Genomic DNA, 22,219 nt, shown 5'->3' with positions numbered 1-22,219 from the left:
TCTGTGGGCTTACATCTCAAGTGTAGGATTATTCAGATTAACTTGCCTGTGTTTGCATGTGCTTGTTTTTCTTTTGGGGAGGTTGGGGGGGGGGGGGGGGGGGTATTGACACAAAGTTATGATGGTCAATGTGTGTATTATGTACGTCAAAAGACCAGAATGCAATGTGAATCATTTTGTATGCAGTATTAATGGAGGAAATGAATGCAACATGGCTTGGTAGAGCACATCTGCAAAATCCCATAAAGCTATGGCACACAACATGCTCAGGAGTAATTAACTGCTTGATTTCCACCTAAGTGCACTACTTTTGGGTGTTAAACAGTGTTCTCATTAGCATTTGCTCCATGCGGAGCAATTAATTCACACAACAACTCTTTTTCCCAAGAGCTTATGTCATTTTATTCAGCATTTCTTGGGTTCATCTGTAGAAAGAGATCTGGAGTGGGTTTACATGCTGACTACCATTAGTGTTTTTTATTAACACCTAAGCAGGGCACATACCTCTTTCTATAGCATTTTGCACTAAAGCTACAAAACAGCACATAAATAAAATACATGGAACGCTAACCTTTCTGTGTTTCTCATGTAAATCTGCCTTTACAGTTCCCTATAGTACACATTCTTCCATATAGAGTGTGACAAGATCACTTGCTGTCTTATGAAATACATCTATAACAATAATTACATAAAAAATAGAGGGAGAACCCTTTCTGGTGATAAATTCATCTTGCGTACAATGCATAAGTCAGTGCGATATTCATTAAATTATGGTGCTGTCATGAACCTTGTGTATTCATAATTCACAGATATGTAACCTTATTGTTAACAAAGTAATGTTTTATGAAATATTATTTTAGATTTCTACAGGAAGCATAGACTGAACGTCCACATGGTGGCACTGTGTGCACACGATTAAATCAAATCCCATACTTGGAAAATAAAAAAAATATATATATACTCGCCCTTCTTTTTGAAAAGGTTTATTTTTAAGCTAGCTTGAGTCTTGAAAACAGCTGTCTAGAATATTGTCAGGAGCCCTATTTTCAAATGCTTGCAGAATTCTACTTGCATTTTGATTTTATTTTGTTTTCTACAGGCCAAATGACATAGGATGAAGGCTGTTCGTAATTTGTTGATTTATATATTTTCCACCTATCTACTGGTTATGTTTGGATTTAATACTGCCCAAGACTTCTGGTGTTCCACATTAGTAAAAGGAGTCATTTATGGATCGTATTCGATAAGCGAGATGTTTCCCAAAAACTTTACCAACTGTACGTGGACGTTGGAAAACCCAGATCCAACCAAATATAGCATCTACCTGAAATTTTCCAAAAAGGACTTCAGCTGCTCTAACTTTTCTCTTTTGGCTTACCAGTTCGATCACTTCTCCTATGAGAAAATACAGGATCTTTTGAGAAACAACAATTCTATAATGCAGCTCTGTGATACGAAGAATGCCTTTGTTTTTCTGCACTATGATAAAAATTTTATTCAGTTGCGTCGGATATACCCACTTGATTACAATGGATTACACAGAAGGGATGATGAAGACCAAAAATCCTTTTTGGAGTTTCTGGTATTGAATAAGGTGAGCCCCAGTCAGTTTGGGTGCCATGTCCTCTGCACTTGGTTGGAGAACTGCTTAAAATTGGAAAATGGCAAAACAGAGCTTTGTGGAATAATGTATACAAAATGCACCTGTCCCCAGCATCTGGGTGAATGGGGGATAGATGATCAGTCTTTGGTGTCTCTAAACAATGTTATATTGCCCCTGAATGAGCAGACTGAGGGCTGTCTGACACAGGAACTTCAAACCACACAGGTCTGCAACCTGTCAAAAGAAGCAAAACGCCCACCCAAAGAAGGTAGGTGTTGTATTTCATCAATTTCTTTTAAATTCCATACACGGTCAAAAATACAGATTTTTTTTAGCAATGAAAAACATTGGCACAAGAAACAAAATGGTCGTCATATTTTTTTTTCAATTTTTTCCATGTACAATAATACTAATCCATTCCAAACTAGGGGTCTACATAGTAAGCGGAGACATGGAAGCATAGGGTGAACTTTTTACCCCTTATTAACCATGGGTAGAAAAATGCATATTGACATCAGATTACTAGCCTTCTGCACAGAACCTGGTTAATAGTTCTATATCATGGAGCTAGGTCAAGCAGTTTAAATCTTATCATTTGTAATGGATGTGGACATTTGAAATGAGTTTCCTATTACAGAGATTTGTGCTGTAGTACAATCATGCATGGCTCTAATGTCTGCATAGAAAGCAAAGCAATCAAAAATAGTATGGCTCCCATCCATAAAGAGATAAGGTAATTAATGAGTTCCAGGTACAGCGATTTCACACCGCAAGCCCTCACATCTTTTCAGTCCATTGGAAATGATTGCTCCATGTTGCTACCTTTAACATCCTGGCTGCCACACTGATCTGTGACATATCACTTTACAGTCATTCATGTTACCTGCTGCTGTATTGACATAACGGGAAGGCTTTTTTCAAGATTCTATGCAGCTGATTTGTTAATTCATCTATGAATTTCTATTTATAGAATATATAAAGGATGCATTTATTATATATCCTCAAGAAAGAAATCTATTCTAAGATAATTCCAGTGGCAGAAGGCTGGCAATGACATTGAAGGAGCACCATGGCCATTTTCTGTGTGCCCCACTGTTATATATTATCTCTGCTGTATTTTGGAAACCTTTGAAAAATAATGCTATAAAACAAAAATTTGGCACATATATCTTTATCGAGCAGGTGTATGTTTACAAGGCCTACAATTCGGGGTATAAGTCAGCCCCTTTTTAATACCTTATAAGCTTTAAACTTTGACATCAGCCATCATTCGCTCTTTAATTTTCCATATGTTCACATTGAAAGTTTATGATACCCACAGAGCCATTACTTTGTGTTTTTTATTACAGAATGTGTCACTTCCTGCCCCCTGCCAACACTTACAATAGGTGACCAATGCTATTATGGAAACACAAAGTATTTACTGACACATTCAAACAAAAAAGCAGCAAACCATAATGTGATCAAGATTTCTAATATGGTGAAAGACTGGTTCTGGGTAACAATGATATGAGCAGGAATTAAGGCCCCATACAGGGCCTGTAACTATGTGAATGTTATATCTGAATATCTAATACTAAATATACCAGGTACAACATTCAAAAACTACATCTACGACTAGGCTTTGGTAATTGGAATGTCAATGTTTACATATTAGGCAAAGATATAGGAGCATATATTGTACTATACTTTCATTCTTACTGTTCATTAAGTTATATACAGTAAGATATAGGCAGATTTTTCCAGAAGATAATGAAACCCTTAAAGCTGTAGGAGGAGACGTAATCACCTGCAGCTATCTGACCCTATGAGACTAATCAACTGCACTTTTAAAGGAATACATTGAATGCTTTTCATTACTGAGGAAAGACAGAATGTATTATAGACAGTCAGTTGATGTAAGCACATAGGAAAGATGAGGATTGATCTTGCGCTATATAGTGGAAATCCCAATAGAAATCAGTGGACTACAAGGATGCCTCAAATGCACGTTACATGTTATTTTCTGTTCATTGTGCTGTATTTATGTAAAAAAAAGAAGGCAACAAGTTAATTTCAGAAATAAGTGTTCAGTAATATGCCCTGTCCTAAAGAGTGATACATTGAGTGAGAGTGATTGTATCCAATCTTACAGAAAATTGGTGGTTTCCAATCTTAAATCAGTAGATAGTTTGACTCACATTTTACATAGAAATAGACATAAATAATAAAGGCTATGGAAATGATTTATGTAAGCTATGTAAATAAAGTATCTGAAATACAGAGAAGGTCCAAACACAACATTGTGGTGCCTGTCAGTGAGGTTTTAGATAACAGGAGTGAATTGTGATATAGGCCAATATTATCATAGCTAACAACAGGTGAACAATTGGATTCTGGCCATCTATTGACCTGCCAATAGTTTGGTGGATTTCTTGTAGTAGAGGAAAGAGAGCAGACAATTTGTGTCAATATACCTGACGATGATCAGCAATGTGGAAGCCATGGTTCTAGGTTGTGCACCCCCTGCACAGTTGTTAAAGTGCTCCCTGGGATTGCAGCAGCTTTCTGCATTAATTGCTGCAGTTATTTGCGAGCAGTTTCATTATAAATAATTGGCTCTTTAACCTCCCCGTTGGGAGGCTTAGACACAGCTTTGCCTCTTCTATACATGACTGATCATTCCACAGGGCTGCAGCAACTCATATCAGTCTGAATGCATCACTTCACGCAAAGGCACAATTTATTCCTCCCAAAGGTTTGAAAACCATCTGACATTTTATAGAACTTTACATGGTGCTTACAGTCCTGAGATGTGCATTTTTGATATTTATACAGATTATGTAGATAATATATAGTAAAGATACAGATAATATCATTTTAAGAATAAGGTCCCCATATATAATATTGTAAAATAACACTAGTACATAATTGTATGTGGGTATAAATCAAGGGATTAACTATAGGTGCACTGACTATTTCATTAATGGCTTCTTGCCAATGCCAGTCATGTAAATCAGATAATATTGGGCTCATTTGCATAGGGTTGATGACTCAGTATGTAGCGTAGTGCTTTCATTCAATTCAGACAATAGCAAAACACAACTGACTGTACAATATCCCCCCCATTGTTTTAGAATTATTCCCAAGATCTTATGCAAAATGCTGCAATTATATATTTTTCGCTTAGAAATCTGACACATCTTTAACAATGTATATGAACAATAGATAATGCTGAAAAGGAAATGACTGTCCTACAAGTCTGTCATACTTGGACATGGTTAACAAGTGCACATGATGCAACCTCTAAGGGCAAAGTAAAGTCTTTATTATGAAAGCCTAATTACAAGATGAGGCTAACTAGTTAAGACATCTCTTTTTCACTATCACCGGGGTGTTCCACAGAGACATGTTTATGTGAATGTACATCTCAAAAGGCATTTTCAAATATCTATAATGAATACATTAACATTGATATTTCTAATGGCTTTGGAAGAGTGACTTTGCAATTGATTCATGGAAACTACATTAGAGAGTGTAATAGAGGCTGCAGAATACACAGTTGCTGATCCAGAAAAAGGCATATGCCAGAAATCACATTACTGGTAGATATTAGGTTGAGAAATGCTCCCATAGTCCAACATATGCGCTCTCATCAGAAACAAGCTTCCGCATATGTCTCCCTATTAAAATTCATAGCGTGTGCCATTCCCTTTACATGACATTTAACCATGAAACCAATAACCAATCTCCTGCATGTGAGCTAAATAATATAAAGGATAGGATTATCGGAAGTTTGTTTACTGTGCTTAACTCTTCATGTTAAAAGATTTGTTTGTGTTGAAGAAGATATGACAATGTTGTGATAGTTTGTGAATGATGAGGCTTCTGAATAATAGAATGAAAGAAACAAACATTATCTGCAGCCATCGTTAATGTAGACCAAGAGTTTGAGAAAAAAAACTAATATACAGTAGGAATTAAAAATGTGAGATGATTTCCATCTTGTAAACAAAATTTATTAGATGTTTGGACATTCTTACATATGGAACTAACAAGAATGCACCATTAATTTCATGGTGCTGTACAATCAGTAAGGGGTTTATATACATCTATATGGAGGGGGGGGACACAAAGTGAGGGACCACTGATCCTGCCCATGAGGGATCACAATCTATATGAAGAGTGGGTGGAGACACACGGTAAGGGAGCACTGATCCTGCCCATGAGGGATCACAATCTATATGAAGAGTGGGTGGAGACACACGGTAAGGGAGCACTGATCCTGCCCATGAGGGATCACAATCTATATGAAGAGTGGGTGGGGACACACAGTGAGGGAGCACTGACCCTGCCCATGAGGGCTCAGAATCTATATGGAGGGTTGGTGGAGCACTAATCCAACTAAATTTAAAAACTTTCATGTTAGCACATTACATGGCAAAGATTTGCTATAAGCAGAGGTCAATAACTGTATCAGGATAGGAACCTATTAATAATCAAAATGACAGAAATGTATTTAGCATATGAATCTGAAGTTTCATTGTGGTGTCAATACCTTGGATCCGAATTGTTAAGTACTTAATTTACCCTGAAAAGAATCTTTTTCCAACATTAGGTGTCTAAACCGTTACCCAAGAATGTTCCATCATCTCTGTTACACTAAGAATTGAACTATTGATCACAAAAGACATCTATTGCACCTGGCTGTAATTGCTGCTAAATGTGTCAATAGTGGTGAGCATCTTGTCGCACATCAACAATCCCAAAGAGCAGCTCACATGTACCACCACTAGGCAGGGACACCTGTTCAGGAGAAATAGTGCTGACTATGCATTCTTTATGTCAAGCCGAGCAAATGTCATCAGTTTCTAAAAGGCAGTAGGTCTCTCTAAATGGTACTGTAGCAACTCTACAAATACAATTGCTTTTTTTTTTTAATTTTCTAGTTTTGGCTACTTTACCCTAGAAAAAAGCATGGAATTCAATACGTCAGCATGGTCACTATAAATTGCATTTAACAGTGATTAATTTATCAGTTATTGCTCATTCAGACAGGTGTGTATAAGTTGTGTGTGTAATCCGTAAGCAGTCCATGCTCTATCCTAATGCCTTTTTCCACATCCGTATGTCATCTGTTTTTTTTTCACGGTCGAAAAAAAAGATGAGTTTCTGCCCTGCCTAGTTTGTTGCCTAAAAAATGGGCCGCATATGGATGACATCCATGTGCCATCTACTGACTTTTATGGATGTCTGTGGTTCGCATGTAAGAAAAAAATAGTGCATGCTGCAATTTTTCTTCTTCCAGTCTGCACATCTGTGAAAATAAATGTATATGTGAACAGACTCATAGAAATCAATAGTTTAGTATGCCAAACGCAAAAAAGGATTTTACACTGATGTCAAAAACTCTTGTCTGAGGCTTAAAAAAGTAATCGCAAGATTAACACAAAATGGCTGTGTGCCCTGAGATAGGGTTAAAAGAAAACCTGTCACCAAAAATGACATTTTTAGCAGGTGACTAAAAATGCCATTTATCAGCATTCTGAGATTTGCCACTACTTTATAAAACTTTATTTTACATAACCTGGCTCCCTTAAAGTAGCATGTGGTATAGTGGTGGGGGAAATAAAGACATTTTGGATAAGCCTGTCTGCGCACTATCCTCAATATCCATATCCTTCAGAGAAAAAAAATTCGATTTTCAGATTGACTAATAATAAGTCACCAAACCCAAAAACCAACTTCTTACAAGACATGTCACTTAGTTAAAAAATCAAGCAATAACAAAGTTTCATGAGTTGCCTGTGCAGCCCCAGTTAGAGGTGAAAACCACAATGTTAAGAGAACAATTGTCTAAGTTGTGTTTGTTCTAGATAGTTGCAGCAGCAGCCTCTTATTGCTGGCATCTTGACGATCATGTGATTAATCTCTTGACGACTAAGATGAAGAAAGACATAGGACCAGCTGCCACCCCTATTCCCTGCACAGTGCTCATTGAGCAATGTGTATTTGAGAAGACAAAAGTAATTCATTCAACTTGTGTCTTCTTACAAGAGTCCACAGAGCTGTTCTCAGAAGAGGGATCAATGTTTGGTATCTTGATCACTTGGGAAGGTGTCTAGTAGCCATGCCATATATATGAAATGTTTTGGGCTTTAGAAACATGGAAGTCTTGCAGTATACTTATACAAGGTCATTATTAACCTGTTACAATGAAATTAGATACATATTTCAGATAATGGGCAACGTTCTGAAACTGTCCCTTTCTGAACTGCAAGCTGACAAAGGCAGTCCTTGGGTTGCATGCAAGATATGTTCTTGTTAGTTAGTTATAAAAGAGTAACTGTAAAGGTTGTTTCCACAAATCAATAGCACTTGGGATGTAAAACAACTTTGCCTATTATCTGTGTCACCTATATCCAGTAGTTTATTTGTTGTTCCCTTCAGGTTATCTCAGTCCTGCAAAAGCTGCTTCCTCTCCCTGTGCTGATAAGACTTGTGAGTCTGTACTTTGTACTTTGTTTCTCAGTTGGTTTCATTGGAGGGAAGTGGCGGCTGCTCCCTGCACACAGAGGAAGAGCTCATGTGACAGAACTCTCTCTGTGTATGTAGCAGTGCTGGCTGTGTACAGAACTGTGGTTACAGATGTCTGTTGCACAGAATAGTGAGGTACATGATCTCCCCTAATCCATCAGTCCCTCCATCCCAGTCTGTGATTCTATAGAACTTTCTCTGTCTTTCTCTGCACCTCAACCTCATGAGTTTGTGTACTAATGATTTCTATCACTTATTACAAGTTCTCTGCTCCTCCGTGTGATGGAAGCTGTCAGGCTAGTCACCATATGTATCCTGTATGTGCACTGTGCAGTGTTCAGTGGATTTACTTGTGGTGAAACTAAAGAGATTTAATGCTAAATTACTTTGAGAGAGAGCACAAGGCATCCTGGTATCTGTGGCCAAGCTAACTGGCCTCAGCTTGAGGGCATAGACTGACAGACATTAGTCTCCGCCCACTTCACCTTTGAACAGTAAATGCCAGAACAGTAAATGCCAGAACTTTGGAAAAAAAGGTTGAGCAGCACAAAGTAGACATTGTTCTGTTTATTTCCAAAGGGGGAATCACAGATAATAATTTGGTAAAATCCCTATAGTTGTACAGTTACGCTTGAGGTTGAATTTGTATAAAAGTTGGACAAGGTATATTTTATAATTGTTGCTCCAGAAAAAAACATTTTTTTTTATCTCTGTGACAATTGGATTTTCACATTTTGGAAACAAGGATTATCAATAATATCCTTATATAATGGTATTTATCAATTAATTACAGACACTTTACAGCTTATCATTGCAGGCTGGGGCTAAAGTAAGGCATCCAGAGAGCTTCATCAGAGGTGATAACGGGAAAAGAGGTCCATCTGTAACTAGGGGTCATCTATACGTCAGTTGTCCATAAATCAGGGACCACCAGTACTTACAATGTAAATGTGCCAAACTAATAAGTTTAAAGAGTAGAAAACAAATATTGTTTATAATATTAAAAATAGAAATACAGCCCTTCAATAATTTATCACCCCAGAGCTTTCAGCTAACTTTAAAGAATGCCTACTGGCCATCGTTTCATGTTGATTTGTCTGCATTGCCAGTGGCAAAGTACATTAAAAAGATGTCTGAATAGAGAATGTCTAAAAAGTAAGCATTTCCAAATGACTTTATAAAGTCTTCGACTGGTAGTTTTGAACAACTTGTATTTAAATTAAATTGTAACAATTAACATTTAATGAAGTTCTTGAGAACTAACCAATGTCATCAATCCAGTTGAATTAGGCACCTCTAATTTTATGTGAAATTATATTTAAAAAATGCATGTGAAAATATGGATTATTCAAGAAGATTGTTTACAAAAAAATTAGATGTCTAACAACGTTTTACTGTAGAGTTATGTAGTTGAGGAAAGTAAAGTAGAAGCAATAATATTAATTAGAAAATAAGATATTACATGGTAATGTCTTTCTTTTAAAGGAAGGACTGTAACCGCGACGTTTCTATTCACAACGAATCGTTCTCAAGCATCAATGCTTCATTGGTAATCGAAACGTCACATTTTTTTTTTTTTTTTGCCTGTTATGTTAATAAAGCCTTCATTTTGGATCTTTACTCCTTGGGTGCTGTGGCCTCCTCCATCGATATTGCTTTTTACCCATGGTCTGTCATGTCTTGGGACCTTATTATTAAAGGGAGATATTTTTATTTATTTTATTTTACTCTACTTAATAGCTTTTTATCAATATACATTATTAATATTAGATTGATGGGAACAAAAATGATGTTCTGTCTCAGTCACACCATGTCTATTCTTTACATGGCCTTTTTGCAGCTCAATCCAATATAAGTAAATGTGGATGAGCTGTATTACCTAGAACAGCCAATGTGCCTAGTAGAATGTAAAGCTTATATAGCACTGAAGGCTACAAGCTTGCTGTCGTGGAAGGGGGATGCAGGGATTTGGGACCCTGCTAATCTATCAATTATGGAGATGGTTAGCCATGCTACAGAATTGTGTCTCATCCCTCCCTATTTCTCAATTAAGAGGTCCAATAGCATGGTGAATTGAGAATTATTTTTCAGGCAGTGCTCCTGTGAAATCTAAAGCAATAAATGCAGCAAAATGATAATAAGTTTATTGCATAGGATGGCCATCATTTTGTAATGTTATGTGACAACTAGTGTCATAGCTACTGACTATTACAGAGCTGTAAATAGTTTTTGGTTGTTATAGATTATGCAATTTGTATAGTGGTACAATTAATATTCTAGACTACAGAAACATTTACAAGAGCTCAAACAAGTCTCTCTTTCAGTGTTGCAAGCGAGCACACAAGAAGTACTTAGAAAGCTTTTAGTGAGAAAGGATGTTTATTTCTTACCATTTGAAAGGAAAGAAAAAAACTCTTTTTCTTTCACCAACCCTGAACATGACCTGAGCTTGAAGTGTATGGATTAGCAATGCAGGTTTAAATAAATAGATTAAAAAATTAAAGTCTATTAAAGAAAGTAAAAATCTGTACACCATATGCTTATATTGAGAAACCACTTTTTGTTTATCTAATACATGAACCATATCATTTTTTTATTAAAAAATGACTGGCAAATGTGTCCTAACACCAAAGTTACAGTAGATTAAAGGGGTTGTGTAATATAGAATATTTTTATTCTATTTGGTTGTGTAAAAATAATAAAGTTTACCTTGGTCCTTGACTTCAGCTGATCTAAGTATAACCCATAACTACCAGGGCCTCTATTGATATGTAGATTCTTGTCAATGATGTAGCATTGTTGAATTTCTCTTGTTTCTACATCTGAGGCCTACATGGTGATGTTACCACTCAGCATCTCTATATGAAAAGATGCCATCTGTGTTGGTAGGTGGTAAGTATTAGTTTATTATCATAAATATTCAACCTTGGGCCAATAGTATAAAACATTACTGTATTGGACAAAACCATTAACTACTGGATAAAATAATGGCACAATTTACAAATATAGGTAGTTTTACAACATTGAATTTGCACTGCAAGAGAGATGATAGGAAATAAGAGGTGAACCCAAAATCAAATGTTGTTATTAATGTTTCCCAGAATTGTGAATGCTTACATTGTGCTATTGTTACTGTTTTTTTGATGTTGGTATAAATATTAAACTCCTTGATTGCATTTATTCTGGAGGAGAATAAATAAATATTTAACACAGCATTATTAATGTGCCATTGTATTCAATGTTATTTGTTCAAAAATATTTAAAAATAGTCATATTTATCAAAGTTTGCATCATTTCTTGACTCAGCTGTTTATTTTTCGCTTGAGTCTCATGAACACAAACATTTTGTCTCAGTGCAAGCACTGGGTAGTATTAAGATGTATGCCTTATCATTAGAATATGATGATAAAACCTTATGAAACAAAACTAAAACGTTGTGAAACATACCATCTGAAAACGGGCCTAAATCCAGACTGGGCAAGGGAAATATGTACGAATATTATCATAGCTGTTCAATCTTTATGATAGATTTGACTCATCTTGAAAGATGTTTCTCTTCCTTATTCACTTGTTTTGTTGCTTTACTGTAGAACAATTCTTTTCTCTTAAAATGGCACAATTTATGCCAATTTAAGAAAATGCCTAGTTGTAGAGAACAATACAGTCCTATAAGGTAGATTTAAAAAGTAATTTCTACTATACTGATAACAGATTGAAGAGATTATTTCTACCATTTTGGAACCTCTAAGTAATAAAATAATATAGTTTCAGACATACCACAACATTTATTGAAAGAGCTTCATATGTCAGAATATACTGTGACGGAGAGGTCACTGCCTCGGTCAATGTGAGCTTATTATGACCATCTTATACTCGCATCAGGCATGACTTATTTGGCCATGTATTGTGTCCTACTTCTTTGACCTTCTGCCCTTAGTCTTAAACTCTGTATGTTATTACTGCTGAGCCTTACAATTTAGAATCTATTTCTTCAGCCTTTTGTTAGAACCATCTAACATAATCTAAAGAGGTCAACATGTGTTGTTATCATACAAGTACTTGAAGCATCATTATTGTTATTACTACATTCCTCACCAAGGCAATATTTCCTTGCACACATGCCTGGATACAGCAAGATGATTTCACAGATTTCACACTAAGTGATTTTCTTTAAACATAAGGAATAAATAAAATACTAAAAACTGTTTCTCACACTTTGCTAATTAATCACATCTCCAGGCGCACAGTAATCTTCTTAGACATCTCTTTCATAGTAACATTTTCTCAAAACATCTAAGGTGTTATGCATCTCCCTTATTCTTTTAAAGTGCATGAGCTAATAGAATAAATGTCACATTTACAGTACATTTAACTTTAAGAAATTGGTAATTTACTCCTTAATGATGTAACCTAATTACAGAAGATATGCTAAATGAATGCCTTCTTATTAGAGATGAGCGAGCACTAAAATGCTCGAGTGCTCGTTATTCGAGACGAACTTTTCCAGATGCTCGAGTGCTCGTCTCGAATAACGAGCCCCATTGAAGTCAATGGGAGACTCGAGCATTTTTCAAAGGGACCATGGTTCGGGAATAAAATGTGTTAATTAATTGAAAAAGAATGTCTTCTGATAAGTTAGCAGATGTATGCAAACATCTGCAATCTATTCTTCACTGTTCCGCGCGTATATTATCTCCCGACAAGTTAACAGATGTGAAGAACAGTGAGGAATAGAATAAAAACAGTGAACACAAGATCATTTAAGTGAAAAACACAGTGAAGAATAGATTACAGATGTTCTGCACATCTGCTTACTTGTCGGGAGATACGCTGTCCCGTGCCCCGCTGCTCTCCGTGCCCCGCTGCTCTCCGTGCCCCGCTGCTCTCCGTGCCCATGTCTCCGTGCCCCATGTCTCCGTGCCCCATGTCTCCGTGCCCCGCTGCTCTCCGTGCCCCATGTCTCCGTGCCCCATGTCTCCGTGCCCCGCTGCTCTCCGTGCCCCGCTGCTCTCCGTGCCCCGCTGCTCTCCGTGCCCCGCTGCTCTCCGTGCCCCGCTGCTCTCCGTGCCCATGTCTCCGTGCCCCATGTCTCCGTGCCCCGCTGCTCTCCGTGCCCATGTCTCCGTGCCCCATGTCTCCGTGCCCCATGTCTCCGTGCTGCCGCTGCCCCATGTCTCTGTGCTGCCGCTGCCCGATGTCTCCGTGCTGCTCCCCGGTGTCTCTGTGCTGCTCCCCGTTGTCTCTGTCCTGCTCACCGTGTTCTTCAATGTGTTCTTCACACATATATATTGTTCTTCACATACTATTTTGTTCGCACCGTTCCGCGCGTATCTTCCGACAAGTAAGCAGATGTGCCGAACATCTGTAATCTATTCTTCACTGTGTTCTTCACTGTGTTTTTCACTTAAATGATCCTGTGTTCACTGTGTTCACTGTTTTTATTCTATTCTTCATTGTTCTTCACTGTGTTTTTTTAATTAAATGCTCGATCTCGAGCAGGGGAAATACTCGTCCGAGCAACGAGCCGTCTCGAGTACCTTAATACTCGAACGAGCATCAAGCTCGGACGAGCATGTTCGCTCATCTCTACTTCTTATATTAAAAATCAATTCAATGGAAAGAGAAAATGATAGGAAATTAGAATACGTGATGTGCATTTTAAATATCATTATATTCCAGTAGATGTTCATGGAAAACAAGTAAATATGTATTTATATACCAAACTGATTTTCAAGTCATCTTCTAATATATGTATTAAAATGCAATGTTAATATTGTGTTTAGGATTTATTATATGTCTAGTTTACAGTACATCCCTAGAATAAATGCAGGAACTTATCATGGTGTAATTCGAGTAATTGCCATCAGCTAATTTACATGTATCTGCAATATGTAAATGATTACTAAGGTAAAGTAACACTTGATTATTCAGTCACAGTGTTGAAGCAGTGATATTGTTTATCGTTTTCTTTGTCAACACAAACAAAGAAAATAAAAATGGGAATTTGGTAATTACAAGAACGTCAAGATGAATAAACATAGTTCATCACTCGAAAGACAATCTTTGCTTAAATATAGTATTGGGGCGTTATAAAGAGATGTTTTTGGGTGTTACATGTAAAATGGGATTCCATATATATATATATATATATATATATATTTGTGTTAGAAGCCAATTTATCAAGGATGTCTGTATGGCTGTAGCAACAAAGATTGCTTTTATACATGTTATATTACAATCAATTCTGCTTTAGATTCTTCCATTCACTATCCTAAAAAAATCTATAGTATATGAAACAGACATCCCATGTAAAGCACTTGGGACCATAAATTGCCTTTTAATAATATAATTAATCTCGATACTAATGGTCCTAAAACTCTCATGGTTTTGAAGCTATGATCCTTCTTGTTTACAAAGTAATAGGAGGGTAATAGAGATGTAATCTGATTGATATGTATTGATGGTCTTTCGACATGCTTTCTGCAGCATGTATTGTGATGCTTTTCAGACACTTACTCATTCATAAAAGCTCACACATACTGTCAGACATAAATGAAATGCCTAAATTAGACAATGTGCAATTAGGAGTTGGAATTCAACATGAGTGCAGAGGTAATAGAGGACATTTGTACTCCTAACAAAAAAAATAAAAGCAACTGATGTATCACAAGATACATTTATCTACTGTATATTGTGTTTGAAAGATTTTGTCACATAATGAGATATCAGATATCCGGATCCCTGGTTATGACAGTGGAGAAGAGCTTTTTCCGTAATAACTTACACTAAACAAGTACCAACAAGAATCCGGTTGATGACTGTTGGCAGCAACTATACCTTTTAGCCTATACTAGGGTCCAAAGTACTTGTATTCATTTATAGCCCATGGCCAAGATCTGATAATTGTAATATTGATATTGATATTGCATGATATTAGTATCTTAAGGTGTTCTAGTTTGAAATTGCTAGCTCAGTTTCAGCTCACAACTTCGTCGGGGGTTTCCATTACACACTCCATTTTAGGAAAGTAGAAGGGAAACTAAGAATGGGAAGTACACAGAAAGCATCTTTTCACCTTTCCTTCCTCATTGACTTCAATGTATGAAAGGTTGTGTTCCGTTATAATTAAGTTATAATAGTAGAATCAAAGACACTGGCTGCTGCACTATTTTTTCCTCTATTTTATAATGGATGAGGGAACAGAACCTGCCGAACACAGGTAGTAATTGAGCCTAAGAGAATATTTTGGATTGAAGGCAGCCTAAATATTACCTGGAGGTACGATACAGTTCTAGCTAAAATGTTCTTGAACATACTGTAGAGTTATTAAATCTTTTTTCAGCCATCCATGTAGTGTGTTCCTTAAAAGAAAAGCTACTTTATCACACCTGAAAATAAATGGTGTCACACTCCAATACAAGAATTATATAATGAAACGCCAACAAATGGCAAAAAAAGAAATGCCCAAATTATGTACATTACACATGTCACATAGTGATCATTTATCATGTGATGGTTTTGAAAACCAAATCATCACATAGCCATTGCATAGTGAATTCAATTTAAAATATTAACTATGACTTATGAAGCCATCCATAACCTGTATTCTTTATAGAACTTTAAAGAGGACCTTTCACTACCTCACACCGTTCTGTTGGGGCTGCTACACAGATTCATGCACACTTTGAATTTTCTTTCCAGCTCCTATGGTTGCTGAGATATCAGTCCCAGTATCTGACTATAGTAATCTGTGTTCTGTCAGAGAGGAGTAGCTGGAGTTGGAGTTGTAGGCGTGTTTTATGCTTATTTTCTTTCAAACTGTCCAATCAGTGGCAGAGAGTGTTTAAACATGATCATCTAGATGCTATGTATTGTGCTAACATTCTGCTAATATTCAGTTAACATTGAGTAGACAATGTTACAAAATGTGATGCGAACAGGATGCAAATGCAGTGGAAATATGAACGCAATGTGAACGCAAATACAGTGTAAACACACATGCAATATAAACGCCATGTAAATATGAATGCAATGTTAATGCAAATGCCATGCAAACGGAATGTAAACGCAACAGAATCAATGCGTAAATGCAGACGCCATTCTGATGCAAATGCAAACAGGATGCAAACACCAAGTAAATGTAATTGCAATGTAAATGCAACACAAAAACCACATAAATGCAGATGCTACTTAAATGTGACACAAACACCATATAAAACTACACATAATGCAAGTGTCACATTAAAGCAAATACAACCCAAATGCCTCATAAATTCAAAAGCCATGTGAATGCAAAGGCGCCTCAAACACCAAATAAATGAAAACTCCATGCATATGCGTAAACAGATATGCAACATAAAGATGACACAAAATACATTCCACATAAATGGAAATGCCACATGAAAGCAAATGTATAGCAAACACCACAGAAATGAAAAAGTGAATGCAAAATACATGAGACTATCTATCATCTTCCACCTTAAAACCTAACTTGAAAACCCACCCAGAATTCCCTAAAATACTCAATAATCCTATTGCTATGCACCCTCACATAATGGCTCCATTTACCCTTTCCATATAGAATGTTAACCCACAGAGGTAGGGTCCTTCTCCCTTGTACCAGCTAAGTCTGTATATTTTGTGTTTTTATGTTTTTAATAAAATAAAGTAAAAAAAAATATAATTTTCAATCTGTTATTAAAAGTAACATGCTCTTCTCACTTCTTTAAGTATACATAATGGAAAATTGAAGTGTTACCTATAAACCCATGCACTGTATGTCTTTAATATTAAATCTGCATATAGATGAGAGACTTGGTAAACAGCAGCCTGGCAGTCTCAACACAATTTCTGTGTTTGAAGTCCTTGCCAAATGCAATACACGCTCTCATTTCAGTATAATCCTATTGGTAACATTAACTGTTCATAAAGTGTACATTGAGTTGGTCTTAGCTTAAATAATCCTTCCTATGCATATTTGCCAATGTTCCAGCAAGCTGAATTCTAAACTATCTGGTGTACTGAAAAAAAGTCAATTCAAGTTGTTGCTTCAGTTTTTATTAGCTCAGTAAGTTTCTTTTGCTAATTATTGTATAATGTAATCCAAGTTTCTAATGGGCCATATATTTGGGAATTAGTACTCATATTCACATGCATAGAATTAGGCAGGGGAAATATGTCACCATATAGGGCAACTATTCAACAAGAGACAACGGTGTCCTGGAAAGAAATGTGTACTCCTTTTTTTTAGCGCTTTACTTTTAATTTGAGTAATTTACCCCAAAAGCTATGTTTTACAAATTTGTTGACATATGAACTGTTTGTACGAACATTTGCAGAGAACAGGATCTGGACCACACATCGAAATATTCTACAATGATCTATTTGACACTATGCTGCATTATCAAAATGAACATGAGGTTCTTAGTTACATTTTGATCAAATTGCAAAAGCCCACTAACCACTTCACAGTGACCTTCTTTTAGTGGGTTCCATGGCTCTGGGCCTGGATCCCCTCCAGCACCGCACCACAAAAACAGTGGATACCATGCAGTACCACACCATGTGACAGATTTTAAATGCTCACCATTCTATATGGTCTCAGAAACTTGTGAGAGCAAGTAGGACAGCCACTATATGCAGTCTACTGCTAATTAAAAAACACCTGGGCCAGGTGCGGCAGACTGCTGGTGCCAGGAAGAAAGACAAAATTTAAACTATATCAAAAATTGGAGTGAAAGGACCTGGACCGCACATCTACACATTATACAATGATTTATATGAAAGGATTATAGCTTAGTGTAATTTAACTTTTAATAAACTGAGTTTTTAGGCTATAATATTGAGGACCTATCTCAATGACAATTACCAATATTAGATTGGTGGGGGTCTAATACCCCTAAACTGTTTTCAGCATCTGATAAACAAAGAGTAGAACGTGATGCAGAAAACTTCAATGGAAGATGATGAGTAACTGGATATGACCACTACACAGAAATCAGAGCTATCTGTTTCCAGTTTAATGTTCTGTTTATCAGAAGATAAGAACCAGTAGTGGATCTTATTATAGACAGTTTGGGGCGGTAAGCCTTCTAGGATGCCCATAGCCACCTAAAATTCTCAGCAAATTTTTTACTGTGAAGGAACTTCACCGATGAAATCTTCATATATCTGTTCCTACTCTCAATACACAAGCACACAGATGCAGAAAGAATACTGCATATTGAAAGTAACAAAAGCAATGCATCCTCCATTCTCCAAGAAGTTTGATTCTAGTAACACATGTAGGAAGTGAATTCCAGACTTGTATGGGCTATAATATTCATAGGGCCAAGGGCCATGGCAGTCTTAATTTTCCACTGATGAGAACAGTTGATCTTTGATGGTGCCAACTCTTGTGTCTTCACCAATAATATATTGAGGGCTCAGTCTATAATATGCATTTAATATGTTTAACTTGAAAATCACTTTTAATCATAGTTTGTAAATATAACATGTTAGTCTTAGTTTACTATAAATATATGTGCATTATATTGTTCATTCACCAGAAATTTTTTTTAAAGGAAATCTACCATCAGGATCTTGGATTATACAGCAAATACAGTTACAATCTGCTGTGTGCCCCCTTTATTAGGATCTTTTCTTCTTTTAAGTTCTTATGCCCTTGATCTATAAGAAAATATGCTTTAAAAAATATGCAAATTAGCCTGAGGGGCTCCAGGCTCCATTAACTTCAATGGAGAGTGGAGCCCTTCAGGCTCATTTAGAAGCCTTTTTTGTAAAAACAAAGGCATTAAAAGCTTAAAGTAGAGAAGATCCTGACAAAGGGGACTTACACCAGCATGTAAATGTTCTTGGTTTATAATCCATAATCCTGATGGTAGATGTCCTTTAAAGTACCATATTTTTATTAAGTTTGATTAAGAATGAAATACATGATCATTTTAAGTAAGAGAACATCATGCAAAAAAAGAGAAAACAATCACTCTACCTAAAATGACACCCTGTAAGTAATAGCAACCTAATATTGGCTTACAGTAACTCTGTTGAACTGAGCCTGTCATAAAAATGAATGGTGCATGACAATATAAACCATCCAACCCCTATGTTGGCAATGTTTGCTCCACAAATGCTTTGGTTTCCTCTTTTGTTTTTAACATTTTCAGACAGTCAATAGGAAAGTCAGATATAGTAGCACTTGTGAAGTGTACATCACCCAGAATGGCCAATAATTTTCTCCTGGACAATAGCAGTTTTCAGCTACAATTGTATATCACTACACAACTGCCCTTTAAAGGGATCAGGCTTCCTTAAATGGTGTAATTATTCTATTCTTCGTTGTCTTCAAATTACATAAAATATATTACCAAATGTCAGCTATTATTCAGCTGTGAGTGTTGTTTTCTACCCTATTCTGTCTTGCTGTTACAGGCTAGATTATTGAATGTCAGCATGGAGCGTAATGATAAGTGTGCTATTGTAATAATGATCATTGTTTTTCTCCGTTACCCTTGTTAAGATCTTTCCTTCCAAAATGTCTAGATGTTAATGATACCGTGACAGCTTTCCAGTGGTGATATAGGAAGGCGCCAGGACATCAAATTCATTGCTTCAGTAGAACAGAAAAAAAAGTCTAGCAAATGTTACAAGTTGTGTTTCTACAAATGCTATGGAATTTTGGTGAAAAAAGAGCATAAACGTTAAAATATAATGTATCAACCATGGAGTAGTGAGGTGAATTTTCTTACATTTTTACTACACCTATGTGAGATTACAGCTCATAAAATATTTCTGAAAAAATTGTTCAAAGCAAGATCAGATCCATTTTTTTTTACCTGTCCAAAAAGAATAAATGCTGATAACAAATTCCATTGAGATGCCTATAACTTTTTGTGTTAAAACAAAGAACCCCACAATAGACCTGGTAGACAAGTTTCAAGTGGCATTCTGCAGAATATTGTGGTCTCTATTTTGAATCTAAGTTACAATTAAGTGTGAACACAGTCTAGATGAAGCTAGTGTGGACCACATGTGGACCATTTTGTATAAGAACCATTCTTCACCAGATGTTTCTCCTGTAAAATGCCAATATTAAATATACCATATTTTTCGGACTATAAGGTGCACTGGATTATAAGGCGCACCATCAATAAATGCTTGCTAAACGTCTAGGTTCCTATATAAGGCGCACCTGATTATAAGGATGAATGACCAGCAGGTGGCAGACCTGTGCACAGTTCAAGGCAGCTGTTGTCTGTAAGTATGGTTCATATATAAGGCGCACTGGACTATAAGGCACACCTTTGATTTCGGAGAAAATCAAAGGATTTTTGTGCGCCTTATAGTCCGAAAAATACAGTATAGTCCGATTTCATGGTTTTCTTTAAAGTGACCTGTTCCAGCCTTAGCAGTCATGTTTCTTGACCTTGACATTTCTGGCTAAGCTAATAGGATTTCCACCAAGGCCATTAATTGGTTTTAGGAATATTGCACCATCAACTTTATTAGCATTTTTTCTTATTTTTTTATTTTTCCCCTTTGTACCCCTTTGCACTGTCTTCCTTATAGTTTGTAAGATCTTGTGAGTAGGGCCCTCATTCCTTTTGCTTCATCTGACCATGGTATTTATCTGCATATGTAGCCCATGACTTGTAAAGTGCTGTAGGGTTGACTTACTTTAATAATTAAGCATGCAGTGTACAGAACTAAAATGCTTGTTATAAGTCTAGTAAATTCTCACTAAAAAATTCATCTTTATCTGGATAAATGTATGCACTCTATGAAATGATCATCTGATTATGAACCATAACCTGATCCACAAAATCTGTTGACATGTTTCCATTTATAAACAATATGATTACGGTAAATTGCTCAACAGGTTTATTCTTAAAATGAAACAAAAATCACCAAGTGTTTATTGTAGACAACCTAATAATATATCAAAACATAAAACATGGACAGAACAAACAGAATTATGCATCATTTATAAAGCATAATTGAAAGTTGATTACAATGTAAGGATTAGAATCACAGTATCTTGGCTGGAGATCAAGTAGAACAACATTGACGAGAGCCAAACACATATCTTTAAAGAGGGGTTGTCTTTTTTTATTATTTTTTAAGAATACTTCAGTTATTTTCCTATTTTTTTTAAATGGTGTTGATTCCTTCAGAAATGTATATATGAAATAACAAGTCTGTGTCAAATAAGTGTATCCCTACACAGTTGGATAACTTCGGCACAGGACGGTCGACAGTGTAAAAGTCTATTCGGACACACCTACAACTGGTTACACCCAGTTGTCTGTTTATTCAGATCTCAAGTAGAAATAAAGAGGGTCTGTAGAAGACAGGGTTGATGGAGGGACAGTACATTGTAGAGTCATAAGAAAGGTACTTTATAATTGTTATTTTATAAAACAACAGACATATCTGTAAAAAGGGTTCATTTCAATGTTTGCATGTTTGTACATACTTGTAGACTTTCTTCAATATTGATGTCTATGGTAGCACCCAGTAGCTTTCACTTATACAGAAATCTTACCATTGATAGATTACGAGCTGGTCCATTGCACCCACAACGTTCTCTATGCAGCTTTTTCTGTTCAGTATAACTTAGGTCAGTTAGAACATGGTAATTTTAGGTCACTTTTGTACTATTTATGTATTAAAGCTTTACAGTTACGGTATCATAGAAGAACAGTATTCTACAGTCTAATGCTAGTCTTTTGTATTAAAATGAATTGTGATGACTAAATAGCACTTTGTTGGTCTAAGAAAAAAATAGAATACAAAGTGGTAAATTTCTTTCCATTCTTTTCCTTTTTTTACTGTTCTATCACAATGACAAATGTGATTTTCCACCTTGATAAATATATGCGACATACACCGCGGCAAAAAGAAAATTAAAACAGTGAGTCTTTCTTCCATACTTGAGATGAACAATCTGCAAGTAGGTGTCATTTTTAAATTAAAGGGAATATAGTGAAGAACAATGACACTTTGTGCTTAAAAGCCAAATAATTTACTTTTCCAGTACTGTAGGGATGTTAAGCACAATGTAATACAGTGGATTCAATTTGAAAATGTCTTCATGCAATA

The 22,219-nt window shown here is 36.2% G+C and overlaps 1 protein-coding gene across 8 annotated transcripts in view; it reads left to right on the top strand.

Annotated features, from left to right (window-relative positions):
* ADGRB3 (adhesion G protein-coupled receptor B3) overlaps nt 1-22,219 on the top strand; it is a 577,118-nt gene that overhangs the window by 2,174 nt on the left and 552,725 nt on the right. For all 8 annotated transcript variants that reach the window (XM_072142190.1, XM_072142192.1, XM_072142193.1 and 5 more), the window contains exon 2: nt 1,100-1,871. In XM_072142190.1, the coding sequence (XP_071998291.1) occupies nt 1,115-1,871 (757 nt within the window). In that variant the 5' untranslated portion in view covers nt 1,100-1,114. The remainder of the gene's footprint in view (nt 1-1,099; nt 1,872-22,219) is intronic.

The sequence above is a fragment of the Engystomops pustulosus genome, chromosome 3, assembly GCF_040894005.1.
Source record: "Engystomops pustulosus chromosome 3, aEngPut4.maternal, whole genome shotgun sequence".
Classification (NCBI taxonomy): Eukaryota; Metazoa; Chordata; class Amphibia; order Anura; family Leptodactylidae; genus Engystomops; species Engystomops pustulosus.
This window is presented reverse-complemented; position numbering and strand designations above follow the sequence as displayed.